The 14,098-nt window shown below is 50.4% G+C and overlaps 1 protein-coding gene across 1 annotated transcript in view; it reads left to right on the top strand.

Annotated features, from left to right (window-relative positions):
- LEPR (leptin receptor) overlaps positions 1–14,098 on the top strand; it is a 943,611-nt gene that overhangs the window by 647,259 nt on the left and 282,254 nt on the right. The window contains exon 8 of the mRNA XM_085602358.1: positions 3,242–3,526. Coding sequence (XP_085458484.1) covers positions 3,242–3,526 — 285 coding nt within the window. The remainder of the gene's footprint in view (positions 1–3,241; positions 3,527–14,098) is intronic.

Here is a 14,098-nt window from a genome sequence, read left to right as displayed (position 1 = left end):
CCTACTCCTGGGGTCCTGAAATGACTAAACCCATTTAATTTCCAATGATTTCCTCCCAAAACGTTGCCCATGCATGAGGAAATCCCTCAGGTATTTTTTCTCGTAACAAGCTCCTTCGATTACCTAGCGGAACCTTAAAGTGTTACTTGTCAGAATATCAAGTTTAGAAATTAGACCGACAAATATATATTGACTGCAGAATATTGACTAAACCAGGCACAGAGCAGGTGCTTACCCTCCATGTCTGTGCACACACTCACAAACACACTAGTCCAAGCATCGAACACAGCTCACAGTCAAAGGGCGGGCAGTTTTACTGTAGTTGGGTGGGGTCATATAGTGTATCACATAATTGTATGACACAGATTCAGAAAAGAGACGCTAATCCATTTGCATTGTATGCAAGTGGTGTGCACATTTAAAAATGTGTGTGGCTAGGAAAGTCTCTTGGGTTTCTGTTTCAATTGCAGAAAGAAAGAGCATCTCCTCTCTAAAGCCACAGTGCCACCTTGCATTATAATATACATGTGAAAGTATCAGGGGTGCTCTCTTGTAAGAGCCATCTACCAAATTAAAGTTGGCAAGTAAGTGCAGCATTTATTGGAACATCCACACACCTCTGGGACAAGTAACTTGTAGAAACACTACAACCACAAATAAACATACATAGAAAGTAGTGAAAACTCCGTTCCATAATAGACATAAACAAAACTTACATCTTGTAAACTTCCATCGTGCAACTTTACTACACACCTTCATCCTTATATAAAATACACCTAAAATGTTTTTAGAAACTTATGCATCATACAATCCTCATAGTATTTTGGTAATTTTGCCTTTCTAATTGATTTCACTCTTAAACCTTCATGATCTTGATGTGGAACAGGTAAAGAGGAAGATGATACATTAGAGTCACTTGACAATATCATTAGCATAATTCAAATTATACTGCTTGCAAATATAGCAGCTAGTAAGATACATTTATCAACTCAGAATAAGCATCCTTGTTTATTGGATCCAACTTTGAACAACTCTACCATAACACATTGTTAAAGGTGCACAAGTCCTACCCACTTTCACAACCTTCCATGCATTTGAAAAGGTTGAAGTCTCTTTAGACACATCCCATGGAAGTTTTATTTTAATCTAATCACCAACCTGCAACGCATTAAGAAAACATTTTGAAAATGTTTATTTTGTAATTATTGCATTGATCATTTTTGCGCAACATATTATTTTTAGCTTCCTGATAAACTTCATTATAGTCAAACATAGAAACACATTCTATAAGTCAACTAGGATTCAAACCCTGTCTGGGTTTTCTATCTTTCAACAACAAAAATGGAGGAAACTATGTTGAACAATGAGGAGTACAATGATATGACCAAATCAACTTTGCAATATGTTCTTTGCATCAATTTTTCTTCTAATAGCCAATTGAATACCTTCAATTAGAGTTTAATTGAATGTTTCCACAAGACCATTCATATTTGGTGAATATTGAACTGTGCGTTTATTCTTAATATCTAAACTAGAAACATAATTCTGTAAATTTACCATAAGCATCACACTATTGTCAGACGTATTAGCATCAGGAAAACCTTCCCTTCTGAATCATTCTTGGATAAAAGGCAAAACTTCAGCAGTGTTAGCTTTCAATAGCCACTTCAGTTCCATCCATATAGAGATATAATCAATGAGTACTAAAATATAGAACTTCCCTTCTTCAATGCCTTCAAAAGGTCCCAACAAATCCATGGCCATATCTTTCCATGGTTCATCTGGCAACACATTCCTGATCTGATCCAAGCTCTGCGTTCTCAAAACTCTGTATACATTTTGACATAAAGAATGTTTACCAAACTGAGGGGCTGATTAGGATGGTGTTTGAACTTTTATCTGACCGCCACCCTTTCATAAATGGGACCCCCCCGACTGGCTGTCGGCGGTCCCGCCAGAGGCATTAGGATGCGACCGCCACCACGGCGGTCGCAATGCCTATGTTTTGCATTGTGGCAGGTGCTGCTGGCTTCAGCCACGCCGCAGTGCAAAAAGGGGACACTTATTATATCCCTGCACTACATGGCAGGCACCATGCGGTGCCTGCCACATGGTGCAGGGATATGTAGGGGGGAAGCATAGGTGCCCCCCAAAAACCACAGATGATGCCCAGTGGGGGTGGGGGCCCGTTACAGGCCCCCAAAGTCCCTTTCCGCCTGTCTTTTCATGACGGGTTAACCTCCATTAAAAGCGGGCAGAAAGGGACATTGTGATCCCTATGGCGGTGCCTGACAGCCATTGTAGGAAATACAACCCCCTCCACCGCACCGGTGGGCTCAAGGAGCCAGTCAGATGCGTGGCGGTCGGTCCTTCCGACCGCCAGCCATCTGCCCGCCATTTTAATATGCTGGGCGAGGAACATGGTTATGATGGCGTTGAGACCGCCACTAGCGGGCTGTCGGTGGCGGTCCCACCGTCATTGTAATCAGCACCTAAATGATTGCCAAATGTCTACCAAAACAACTCCCTGGTTTTCCTAAAATTGCCAGATTAACCAATATGTCCATATGTGCAATAGAAATGACCTTAATCCTGATATGAACAGGAGGAAGAAAAACATTCTCCTCTCATTACCAAATCATTATCAATAGACCGCTTATCTTTAAGTTTCCAAAATGTTTGTAACTCGCTAAACAAATGCTTTCCCAAAGGCCAACCTTACACAATAAATGTCCTTACAGATTTTAAAATGTCATCACTAGAAGATGCAAAAAGCCACTATTCTTTGGACAATGGCGGATGGAGTCCTAAATGTCTACCTAGTATTAGTTTGCTGTGACATTGGTCTTCACCTCAATGTGTTTCTCACAAATTACATGCAAGACTTTGTGTTGCATATGCAGTTTTCTCCAGTTAAAACTGCGCAAGGAACAATTACAGTATGGGTAATATCAAGCAGTAAAAAGTGGTCTGAAACACCATTTCTGCCAGTTATGGTTTGTTATCAAAATCGAGGACAAAAACTGACTGGCCACTTTGTTGTAGAGTTGCTTACACGCACTGTTTCTGCGCCTGATTTTCACACAGCACTCTGAATGAGGCTGTTAGTATAGGCTGTACTGACATATCTATTAATGGCATACTTTAAAGTGACTTGCAATGCAATTAGATCTACTTTATAGTATTTTTCTATATGCATTACTATTTTTTATAACTGTTTTTATTTCTTTTCTTTTAACAGAAGTTTTGTACTTTCCCCAGAAAATTCTGACACGTGTTGGCTCCAGTGCTTCATTTTATTGTACCTACAATAAGAAGAACGCATCTTCTAAAACTTTAACCTGGTGGCTGAATCTAGCGGAGAAAGTTCCAGAACAACAATATACATTCATCAATGAGAATGTAGGAAAAGTAACTCTTCTCAACATGAATGCAACGAAAACAAAAGGAAAATTCCCATTCGATGCTCTGTACTGCTGCCACGATGACGAATGCCACCACAGCTATGCACAAATATATGTGATAGGTAAAATGGTATTCAATTCTTATGTAATACTACTTTTTACAGTTGTTTTAACAACACAATGTCTGTAAGCAGGCATTCATCACTCCTGACTGATTTGTGAATTATTTCTGAGTTTCAGGAGTTGGTTGTACTTACTAAAAATTATTTTGTGAATCAGAAGTTGATTTATTATCAGAAACACAAGTACTAAAGGTAGCAGGTCTGGCTTTTGATTAAATTACCTTCACTTTGCAGAATAGCTTCACTAGGAAGAGGATGGACCTCGTATTATTCTTGATAGGGATGAGGCCACTGCTCCAGGCAATAATGTTAATATGAATGAGTTGAAAAACATCCTTCACAATGCACTAGTGAAGAAGATGTTTTAGATTGGCTATTGGGTGTGTTGTTTGGGCCACGCTTTTCAGAGCTGTAGTAGGAACACTGACAGTGTGGGACTGAGCAACAAAATCCCTATGTAGTGTGATGTTTTCAATGGCTACTATCTAGAATGTGGCGGCATATTTTGCCCTAGGGGAATGAGATCTGTGACCTCCTGTTTGGGAAATCCTTGACGTTCTGACCCTGTGTACCTAGTGAAGTGTGCATGGTAAGCTTGCCGAGAAACAAGTGAACTCCCCGAGACCAAGGGAGGGGGACATGAGTACTTAATATCACCTCGGGGCTGGCAGGCATCCCCAAACTCAACTGCTAACCTGACTCATCATCTGGAACTGGGTCAAAACCAGTGGCTGCTCCCGCATTGGGGCGTGGGGGCGTCGCCCCACTGCTTTCTCGCAGTGCGAGAAGGCAGAAACATAAATGGTAATAACTACCATTTTATGTTTCTGTTTCTCGCACCGCGAGAAAGCAGAAGTAACTGGTTGGGGATGGGCTGTCCTGCTCGAGGGCAGGGGGGAGTGGCTTGCCCACTGTTGTGGGTACTGACTGTTTGGTTGGCCCTGGGGCCAACCAAACTGTCAGTACCCATAACAGTGGGCAAGCCACTCCCCCCCTGCCCTCGAGCAGGATCGCCCCCTCTCCCTTCTTCTCTATTTAGGCTGGTGCATGTTGCAGCCTACATAGAGAAAACTGCCCATCTGGGGTGCTCTCCGCTGCACCTCACCAATCACAACGCTGCCATTCCAGCGTTGTGATTGGCAGAGGGTAGGGAGGGAGGCTGCCTTTCCTGATGACAATGCAGGAATTGGAAAACGCAGGACGGCGGGAGTCGGGACCCATCCAGAATCTGAGGTGGCGCAGGACGGTAAGCTTTATTTTATATATTTCTTAAATTAAACTAACCCCTCCCGCCTCCTCCCAACCCCCCCACGACAACCCCATTTCCACCCTTCCCCACCCACCCGTCATGCCGGCCGCGACTGGTCACGGGAGACACACTTGTACAGAAAAGGGTGCTTGTCCGCCATATCATTTGCTCATGGTTTGTTCTCAGTCAAGGCCAAAAGTTCTTTATATTCTCTTAAATGTATGACAGAAACACTCTTTTGGTTTTTAAATGGTATATTTTTCAACAAACAATATTTACATATAGCGCCTCACAGGTCGCTGCAGGCATCGGTGCACTGTGCAGTAACACTTGTTTCACACATTCTGCTACAGCACTCTTGTGCATTACGCCATACCTACATCGTGCCCTCACAGGTAAATACAGAAAGTTACAACTCAAGAGCGAGTGGGGCTGAGTGCCTCCATTCTCGCAGCCAATGCCAGAGGAATCAGAAGCGTGGCAATGCTGGTTATCTACGTCTATAGCACCATCATGGCAAAAGGCCCCCCCCCCACATAAGCATGAATGCCTGCAAATAAATACACACCACACAAGTTTATACTTGGGAAAAACTGCTGCAGGTTTATTACATACAACGTTATGTAATCTGGTGGGTTAGCTTACAGGCGATCCAAGGGCAGGCAGCATTCTCGCCACCTGCCCGCCTGATGAGCCTAGCAGCACCGTGGCGATCCACCTTTGTACTGCACCTTCTGGTGATCCCCTTCCCGGATCACCTGACCCTTGGTCCCTTATACTCACGCCCCTTTCAGGGCGGAGCGTAGCTAGGCAAGCCCCCGGTTGCTCAGGCCCACAACCGCCCGAAGGTCTAACGGGGCGCCGACACAGATTCCATGAACCTCCCATGAGGCTCCTGGGTTTCGGCTCTGGCCCCCCTATGTGCCGCGCAGAGGTACCCTTCTGTACCCATTTGCTTCCAGATCGCCGTGTAACTCCGCCACAGCCCTGGAGGCGCCCCCCCCGTCACCACCAGGGCCCCCCACCCACCTCTCTTGTCTTACCTGCAATCCTTTTGTGCTAGCGCTTCTTGCAAGTCTAACAAGAACAAGTCCATCCCTACTGGTGTGAGGTGTACCCCATCTGCCTCAAATTATCCGTTGAGCCTCTCTTGGATCATTTCATGTCTAATGAAACCTAGGCCCCTGTGCTGAGTGAACTTGCGCATGGAGCTGTTCACGCATCTCCTGTACCGCTCCACAGCCTCCCCAGACTTCGCCCCCTGCCAAACTCTCCGTGGCACAATCTCTGACCACCAGAGCTCACACTGACCCAAGCGCTTGCTAAGTTCCCCCAAATCAGTTTTCATGGCATGCAGGAGCAGAGTCCTCCCAGAGGTAGTGAGGTCATTGCCCCCCAGATGGATCATCAAAAAATTGGGCGGGGCACCCAGCGCAGCTAGCGACTGCTCCAGTCTGTTCCTGAGGCTACTCCATCTCATTCCTGGGAAACCCAACCACTCAAACTTTGTCTGTGAGAGTCCACGCATCCAGTTCCTGATCGATGCCCAACGGGCCAACCGGGAGATGGCTGAGTGCCCAATGACCCATACTCGTGACCCTGATAAAACAAAGGACACGGTTCAACTCAGTATTTTTATTATTCAAAACATTATGCCATTGCACTACAAAACACATCAAACCATGTGGCACACAACACTGCAACCCACAACACTATTTTTCACTACACAGACGCCTTTAAGGGCGGATATAGCGTTTGTAACAATGGGACTCCCAGCGTCCCACTTTCTTGACACGTTTAGGTTCCATGCCTGATTTAAATGCAGTGGTAGCTGCCCCAATCCTGTACGAGTGGCTGGAATATTTTTTATCCGTTTGGAGGAGGCCGGCCCTGGACAAGCAAGCACCCATTAAACGCTCCACCTGGTATTTGGTAAGAGGCACCAGGTCGGCATGGATCAATAAATACCCCGGTGCCACTGGGCAAAGTGATAAGTACTCCCTGACCTTGGAAACTGGGCAGTATCGGGGGTCTCCCAACGGCAATAACTCCACATCAACCCCATTCCCAGTCTGGTCTGTTTTCGACCTCCTGAGGTGGATGGTCAACTTACCCTCCAACCCAATATCCAATATGCCCAATGCGTCCCCTGACCTGTCTGTTTTGGACCGAGCCACTAGCTCGCTAATGCGGAACACTCCAAAAAACGCCAAGCAAAAAGCAGCTGCAAAGAGGGAAGCCTCAAAGGGCAAGTGGGTAACTCCTCCCAGGACGTCTAACATGGCCAGCAGGATGGGAAAATCTATCGGGAACCTGCTGTCCGGTACCCTGGGCTCCTCTCTGGCCCACCCTTTCAGGGCCGCCCTAATGGCAAAGGACTTAGCTGGGTCCTGCCCTCCCCGCAACTTAACATCGTGGCTGACTGCTGCCAAATGTCCACAAACCCAGGAGTGGCTCTTCCCCTGTTTTTTGGCCCATACCACAAACGCCTGTACTTTGCCTTCCATAGGTTGCCTGGACAAGCCCAAGGCATCCCCCACTTTGTTGAAGGCAGCCAGCTGGGCCAGGTAGCGTTTCCTAGTACCTGGGGCCCAAGGAACGTTCTCCCAGGGCTATCAACTGTTGTTCCGCCCCAAGATCCTCCAGAGGGTCGCCGAGAAGTGGCTCATCTCCGCTCTCGCCTGCGGCCAGGCCTCCCGGAAACAGAGCCACTGAAAACGAGAGAGAGCGTCAGCTGCCACGTTCTTGACCCCCTCGATATGTCTAGCCCTACACTCCATATTGCAGCGCAGGCTCCCTCTGGCTAGTTCCCTGAGAAAGCAGAGCACCAGCGGGCACTTGGCTGTCTGCCCATTGATGGCCTGCACCACTGCCATGTTGTCCGACCAGAATAGGACCTTCCTGTCTGACAGGATCGCTGGCCACAGGTGGAGTGTGATGACGATGGGGAACAGCTCCAAAACTGTGATCTTGGCGGTGATGCCGCGCTTGCGCCAGGCGTTGGGCCATTCCTGTGCGCACCACTCCTCGCCCAGGATTGCCCCAAAGCCCTCCCTCCCTGATGCATCCGTGAAAAGGCTGAGCTTGGGACTGTCCGCCCAGGGAGCCCTCCAGATAACAGTCCAGTTGAAGTGAGACAGGAACTCCCCCCCACATGACCAGGTCCGTCTTCAGGCCTACTGCCAACTTGACCAGGTGGTGTTTCTTAGACACTTTTGCTGTGGCCCTGGCTAATCTTCTAGCGAACACCCTCCCCACCGGGATGACTCTGGCAGCAAAGTTGAGCTTGCCCAAGAGGCTTTGGATGACACCCAAAGGAGCCTTGTCTTTCCCCAGCAGTGACTGGATGTCCTGGCGCAACACCTGCACCTTCTCAGCAGGGAGTCTAGACACGCCCATCACCATGTCCAGCTCGATGCCCAAGAACGTGAGAACCTGCGCAGGGCCTTCCGTCTTACCGGGTGCTATCGGCACCCCCAGATGTCGGGCCATGTCTTGAATGCGTTGTAGCCCCCTGCTGCACTCCTGCGTACCAACACCCCCGATGAACAGGAAATTGTCATGGTAGTGGGTCACCCCTTCCACCTTAAATCTTCCTGAGAATGCCCACTGCAGGAATGAGTTGAAGGCCTCAAAGTAGGCACAAGACATGGCACACCCCATGGGCATGCACTTGTCGTAAAAAAATTCCCCTTGCCACTTGAACCCAAGGAGGTGCTGGCTCTCCGAATGGACAGGTAGTAGGCAGAATGCTGACTCGATGTCAGCCTTGGCCAACCACGCTCCCCTGCCCGCCCTCCTGACCATGTCCACCGCCATGTCAAGAGAACAGTATAAGACCGAGCAGGAAGTGGAACCCTCCTTTAGCCAGTGGTTCACCGAATCCCCATCCGGGTATGACAGATGTTGGATCAACCTGAGGGCCTCTGGCTCCTTCTTCGGAACCACACCCAAGGGAGAGACCACAAAGTCCGGGAGAGGAGGATGCTGGAAGGGGCCCGCCACCCTCCCCAGGGCCGCTTCCTTTTTAATCTTGGCCCCTACGACTTCGGGATGATCCCTGGAGGACCTAAGGTTCTCAGAATCTCTACAAACCAGGGGCCCCTGATAAGGAATTTGGAAACCTTCCACAAACCCATGTGCTAGTAACGTTCTGTCCTTAGCATTAGGATAATCCCTTAACGGAGGTAGCAAGTTGGAAATGACAATGGGGAACGGACCTTTTGTCCAGGTGCTCCCCATTAGGGGAACCCGTGGGGGGGCGGGCAGGGCTAACCAGGGAGGAAGGAGGAGGGGGTTGGCCCTGGAAGGACGAGCCGCAGGCCTACTTGTCGTGTCAAGCCTGCACCGATGCGGGCTCGCGCTTGTCGCAAGTGGTGGCAGTGTGTGGCGCCACACTTGCTGCAGGTGTGGGAAAATCTACAGGACTTGCCCCAGGAGCATGCCCCCGCGTTATACAGCCTGCACGTCCCACTAAAGACTCTTCTATTGAAACAAACCAGGCCCTTGTTCGGGGTATCACTCCATCACTACCGCTGCCAGAATTGCGAAGGCCTGGCCCCATCTCTTAATTGTTTTCTTCGGCCATGCTTGGAAGCGAATCTTCTTGTCCTCTTCCTTGCCACCCATTCTCCTGGTGTCCACCCCCTCGGCCCCATGCATGAGCAGGGTAAAGATATCGATGAACTCCCTCCTCCATATTCCTTCTTTAGCCGCAAGTGGCACCTCCCACGCTAGGGAGCACCGGCCTGACATCAGGGGGGGCCAATGTGACTAGTGGCACTGGCGCAGGAAGCGCGGTGGGTATCGCGGCGGGAGGGGAGGGAGTACTTGCTGCTGTGGGCGCGGGTGGCGCGGTCGCGGCAGAGGCAGATGCCGGGGGGGAGCATTTTGCTGTGGATGGAGGTGTTGACTCTGCCCGTTGCTGGCTGCCTAAGTCGACTACGGTCCCCCCTACTGCTTCGGCCCCCATAGGGGTGCTGTGTGTATTCAACTGGCCCTGGCTCTGGCTCAGGCCCTGTAACCCACTGCTACAGGCTCCTGCGTGGCAACCTTGCTCGTTAACTGCACCCCTACCTCAACCCCAAACATGTGAGTTCGATGGGCCACCCTGTAACTGCGCGGGAGGTGCAGGCCTAGCTACCCTCATGCCACTGTTTGTGTTGCTGACCACACTGGGGTTGCTAGCAGCCAGGAGGCCCGCTCTGACCTCTGCCATAAAGTTCGCTAACATGTCCGTGAGCTTACCCAGGTCGTCACATGTGGCAAAGCTCGTTGATGGCATTGTGTTGGCCAGGGGTACCACCGGTCCAGCTGGGGGGGGCAGTGGGGCATCAGCCACCGGCATGGCCACAGTCCGTGCATTGCCCGTGATTCGGCTCTTAGCTGGCAGTGGGTCTGCTGGGAAGTCCTTTACTGTGGGTCTGCAAACCCCCTTAGACCTGGTGGGGCCTGTCTCCTCGGCGGGCACCTGCCCAGTGTGTGGGACAGACATGGCAATACCAGAGTCATCCGGGCTGTGCGCCATCAATAGCTCAGTGGCCCAAACCACTCCTTTCGCCCTAACCATCTCCATAACGGCTGCCAGCTACGCATCTTGGGAGGTTCCTGGCTGGGAATCCTCCACCTGGGACATCCGAGAGAAAAGCGGGGGTGATCCCTGGCTATTCATCTGATCAGTTCGTAAACAGTTCACCTGGAAAAGAAATAGAACTGTAAGCCATAAAACCTAGCTTTAGGTGGCGTTCCGACCATCCTGTCCTGCCCCTCGAGCGCTCGGTCCCCAACCCCCGGCCCATACTTACTTCGCTGTTAGTCGCTACGATCTTATCCTGCCGACACTGAGGTTGGTGGGGTGGTGGGGTGGCTCTTGATGAATCCTCAGAAAACGCCTCCTGAGAATGGGCCTGTGCTGGACCCTACACTTCAACAAGCCTCAAAGGGTGCGGATGGTGGCTGAAAAACAAAACAGCGTGGCTTGAGCAGAAGCTAAAACATATTACACAGTATGCCGTGGGTCACCCCAGTCTGACCCATTTGATGACAACTGCCCAGGTGGTGTCATGCCAAACCCTGTCCCCCGCGCTGCACTGGGCGGTGTCGGGAAGCACCCTGCGATACCTTGCCCGCCACGGCTCTTCCCATCACCTGCTGATGCATGTCCTTGCAAATCCTTAGGGATGGGGGGGAATTGCCTTCTGTCCCTTGCCATCATAGGTAAACAAGTCAACGTTATATGCCTCGACACCCCACCTGCGCTGTGCCATTACCGTCGTTTACATCAGCATGATCTACAAGGGCCCCTCGAAATCCCGCTCAAGACGCGCAACGTGCACGCGTCAATGGAGGGTCCATAATACTGCCATCCCCCTGTCTATTTCTAATAGTTTGGGGCAATGGGCAGGAACCCCCGGGGGGGACTGCTAGTTGACCGGTTCGCCCTATTCCCCCTAATGTATTGAACCCTGCATGCCCCGTGCACGTGTTCTCCATGCACCCTCCACCCCCATCCCCAGTTGGCCATGTGCTGGCCACGGCCAGGTGAGGGGGAGGGGGCACTGCTCTGCCCAACCCCGGTGCATGCCCTGCACACCTCAGGAGCTGCCATGCTCCTCCTGGTGGACCGCAGCACTGGCAATGGCCTGGCTACGCGATCGTGCCGGGAAACCGGAAGGTCTAGGTGGGGGTGGCAGTAGCACACTCGCTATCTCTGCACCTTGGGATCCCACTAAAGCATGCACGCGAAATCGTCCCGTGTTGCTAGCGCTTGGGTGGCACTGCGTTTACCAGCACGTTCCGTGCCGGGGATTATCCGCCGGCCCGAACCGGGGCAGACGCTGTTTGCTCTTCATACATGCACCATTGTCACTATTGCCTCATGTAACATAACGTTTGCTTTTGTAACATGCTCACATGGTCCTTATTGCTGCCGCACTTCGAAATTGATGTTATCTTACCCTTTATATGAGCGATCTTGTGTTTTTTAAATAGTGCTTACTGACTGTGTTCAATAACAGTTATTGCTTTTACCCAGTTCTCTGTTATTAAGTTTACAAATCAGACGGGACCTTTGCCCTTTCGCTGCATTGCACAGACAGGCCCGGGGAGGAGGTGCTAAGTATTCCCAGAAGCCCCCACTCCTAGGGCACGTACCGCACCAGCCCAAACCAAAATGCGCACTCCAAGGCCCGCTGCGGCGACCCAACGTGACACGCACCCCTAGCGTCCCGCATCGAAGGAGTCCCGATTGCCTACCATCCCTGAGGCAACGCCACCCATACCAACTACGGGCCCTGCACTCCCGCTGACATCAATGCACAAGGATTCGTACCCCCGCTACGGGATCAGAGCCGCATCCCAACCCCCCCAACGGGGGGTCACTAAGGTGGATACCTGTTTCCGCGGGCAGCTCGCGAGCCCGCGGGACATATGTACCCCTCACCCTGCCTGGCGCACCGGACGTGACACAGCACGCCCGCGACCCTGGTGGGGACTCCTCCCCAGGCCAAACCCCCCCCTTGGAGGGGGGGAAGGTGGGGGGGAAAGCCCGATGCCACTAGAGGGACGCCCTCCTGAGTGGCCCCCTGCGGTGGCCTCGGGCAGCCGCATATGTTTCTGAGTTACGTTTCACATTAAATATGTTCTCTGAATATGAATAGGTCCCAGAGCTCAGACACAGAAATGCTAGAATTTTACTCACAAAGGGTGGATGAAAAGGTGAATGAATGGCTGTGTGCAGTGCAGCGCTTCAAGGTGTTTCGAGCTTCGAGGCGCGGGGGCATACGAAGTTATAGTAGAGGCAACTCTGTTCCCTGACTCAGACCAAGGCAGCTGGTATCTCCAAACTCTTTTCGGTGGTCTCCAACTTAAGAAATTTGCAAAAATGGCAAAAATATGTACATGTTGTACTCACTTCGAATATTTGGGGAACATTTGAGGCAGAAAAGGGGTAAGTGGTGTTGCCTGAAAATAGTAAATTTTTTGCAGTTTTATATACTTGAGCCCACATTGCATCAGTTACATTACACCAGGTCACATTTATTGTGTTCTTAAGCAGTCAGTTCTTCACAGGACTTCTGCGGTGCACGTCACACTGGACATAAACATACATTTTACACTCACAGCACAGGAGTTTCATCCTCAAGCCTGCCGTGCCGGCACAGGTAAGGTGAGGAACTTGTATTGGTGCCATTTTTAACAGGCAAGATGCTGTGGGAAATACGGACTTTAGTGGGCTAAAGAACAGTGATGGATTAAAACCAGATCAGTTGACTGGGGGTGAGTGCTTGCAATGTTCAACACTCCGTCCATCATTTCCTTTGGTTTTGCTTTGTTCGCCATAAGTTGGCATGGTATGCTCAGACGTGAGTCCCTTGCTCACTTTGCCACTGGATTCAAGCAAGCCTGGCTGAAGACGGCTGAAATGCCAGAAACCGGTCCTAGGAAGCTTGTTTCCGGTCCAGGGAAGACATGGCTTGGCAGTTCGGGCTGGACTGTTCCCATGAGGCACAGGGTCAGACTGATTTGCATATGGCCATGTCTGAACTGGGGTGGCAGAGTGGGCTAAAGAACGGTGATGGATTAAACCCAGATCAGTTGACTGGGGGTGAGTGCTTGCAATGTTCAACACTCCGTCCATCATTTCCTTTGGTTTTGCTGTGATCGCCATAAGTTGGCAGGGTATGCTCAGACGTTAGTCCCTTGCTCACTTTGCCACTGGATTCAAGCAAGCCTGGCTGAAGACGGCTGAAATGCCAGAAACCGGTTCTAGGAACCTTGTTTCCGGTCCAGGGAAGACATGGCTTGGCAGTTCGGACTGGACTGTTCCCATGAGGCACAGGGTCAGACTGATTTGCATATGGCCATGTCTGAACTGGGGTGGCAGAGTGGGCTAAAGAACGGTGATGAATTAAACCCAGATCAGTTGACTGGGGGTGAGTGCTTGCAATGTTCAACACTCCGTCCATCATTTCCTTTGGTTTTGCTGTGTTCGCCATTAGTTGGCAGGGTATGCTCAGACGTGAGTCCCTTGCTCACTTTGCCACTGGATTCAAGCAAGCCTGGCTGAAGACGGCTGAAATGCCAGAAACCAGTCCTAGGAAGCTTGTTTCCGGTCCAGGGAAGACATGGCTTGGCAGTTTGGGCTGGACTGTTCCCATAAGGCACAGGGTCAGACTGATTTGCATATGGCCATGTCTGAACTGGGGTGGCAGAGTGGGCTAAAGAATGGTGATGGATTAAACCCAGATCAGTTGACTGAGGGTGAGTGCTTGCAATGTTCAACACTCCGTCCATCATTTCCTTTGGTTTTGCTGCGCTTCTTT

The sequence above is a fragment of the Triturus cristatus genome, chromosome 4_2 (genome assembly GCF_964204655.1).
Source record: "Triturus cristatus chromosome 4_2, aTriCri1.1, whole genome shotgun sequence".
Lineage (NCBI taxonomy): Eukaryota > Metazoa > Chordata > Amphibia > Caudata > Salamandridae > Triturus > Triturus cristatus.
Note: the sequence above shows the minus strand (reverse complement) of the source record. Positions and strands in the feature narration are given on the sequence as shown.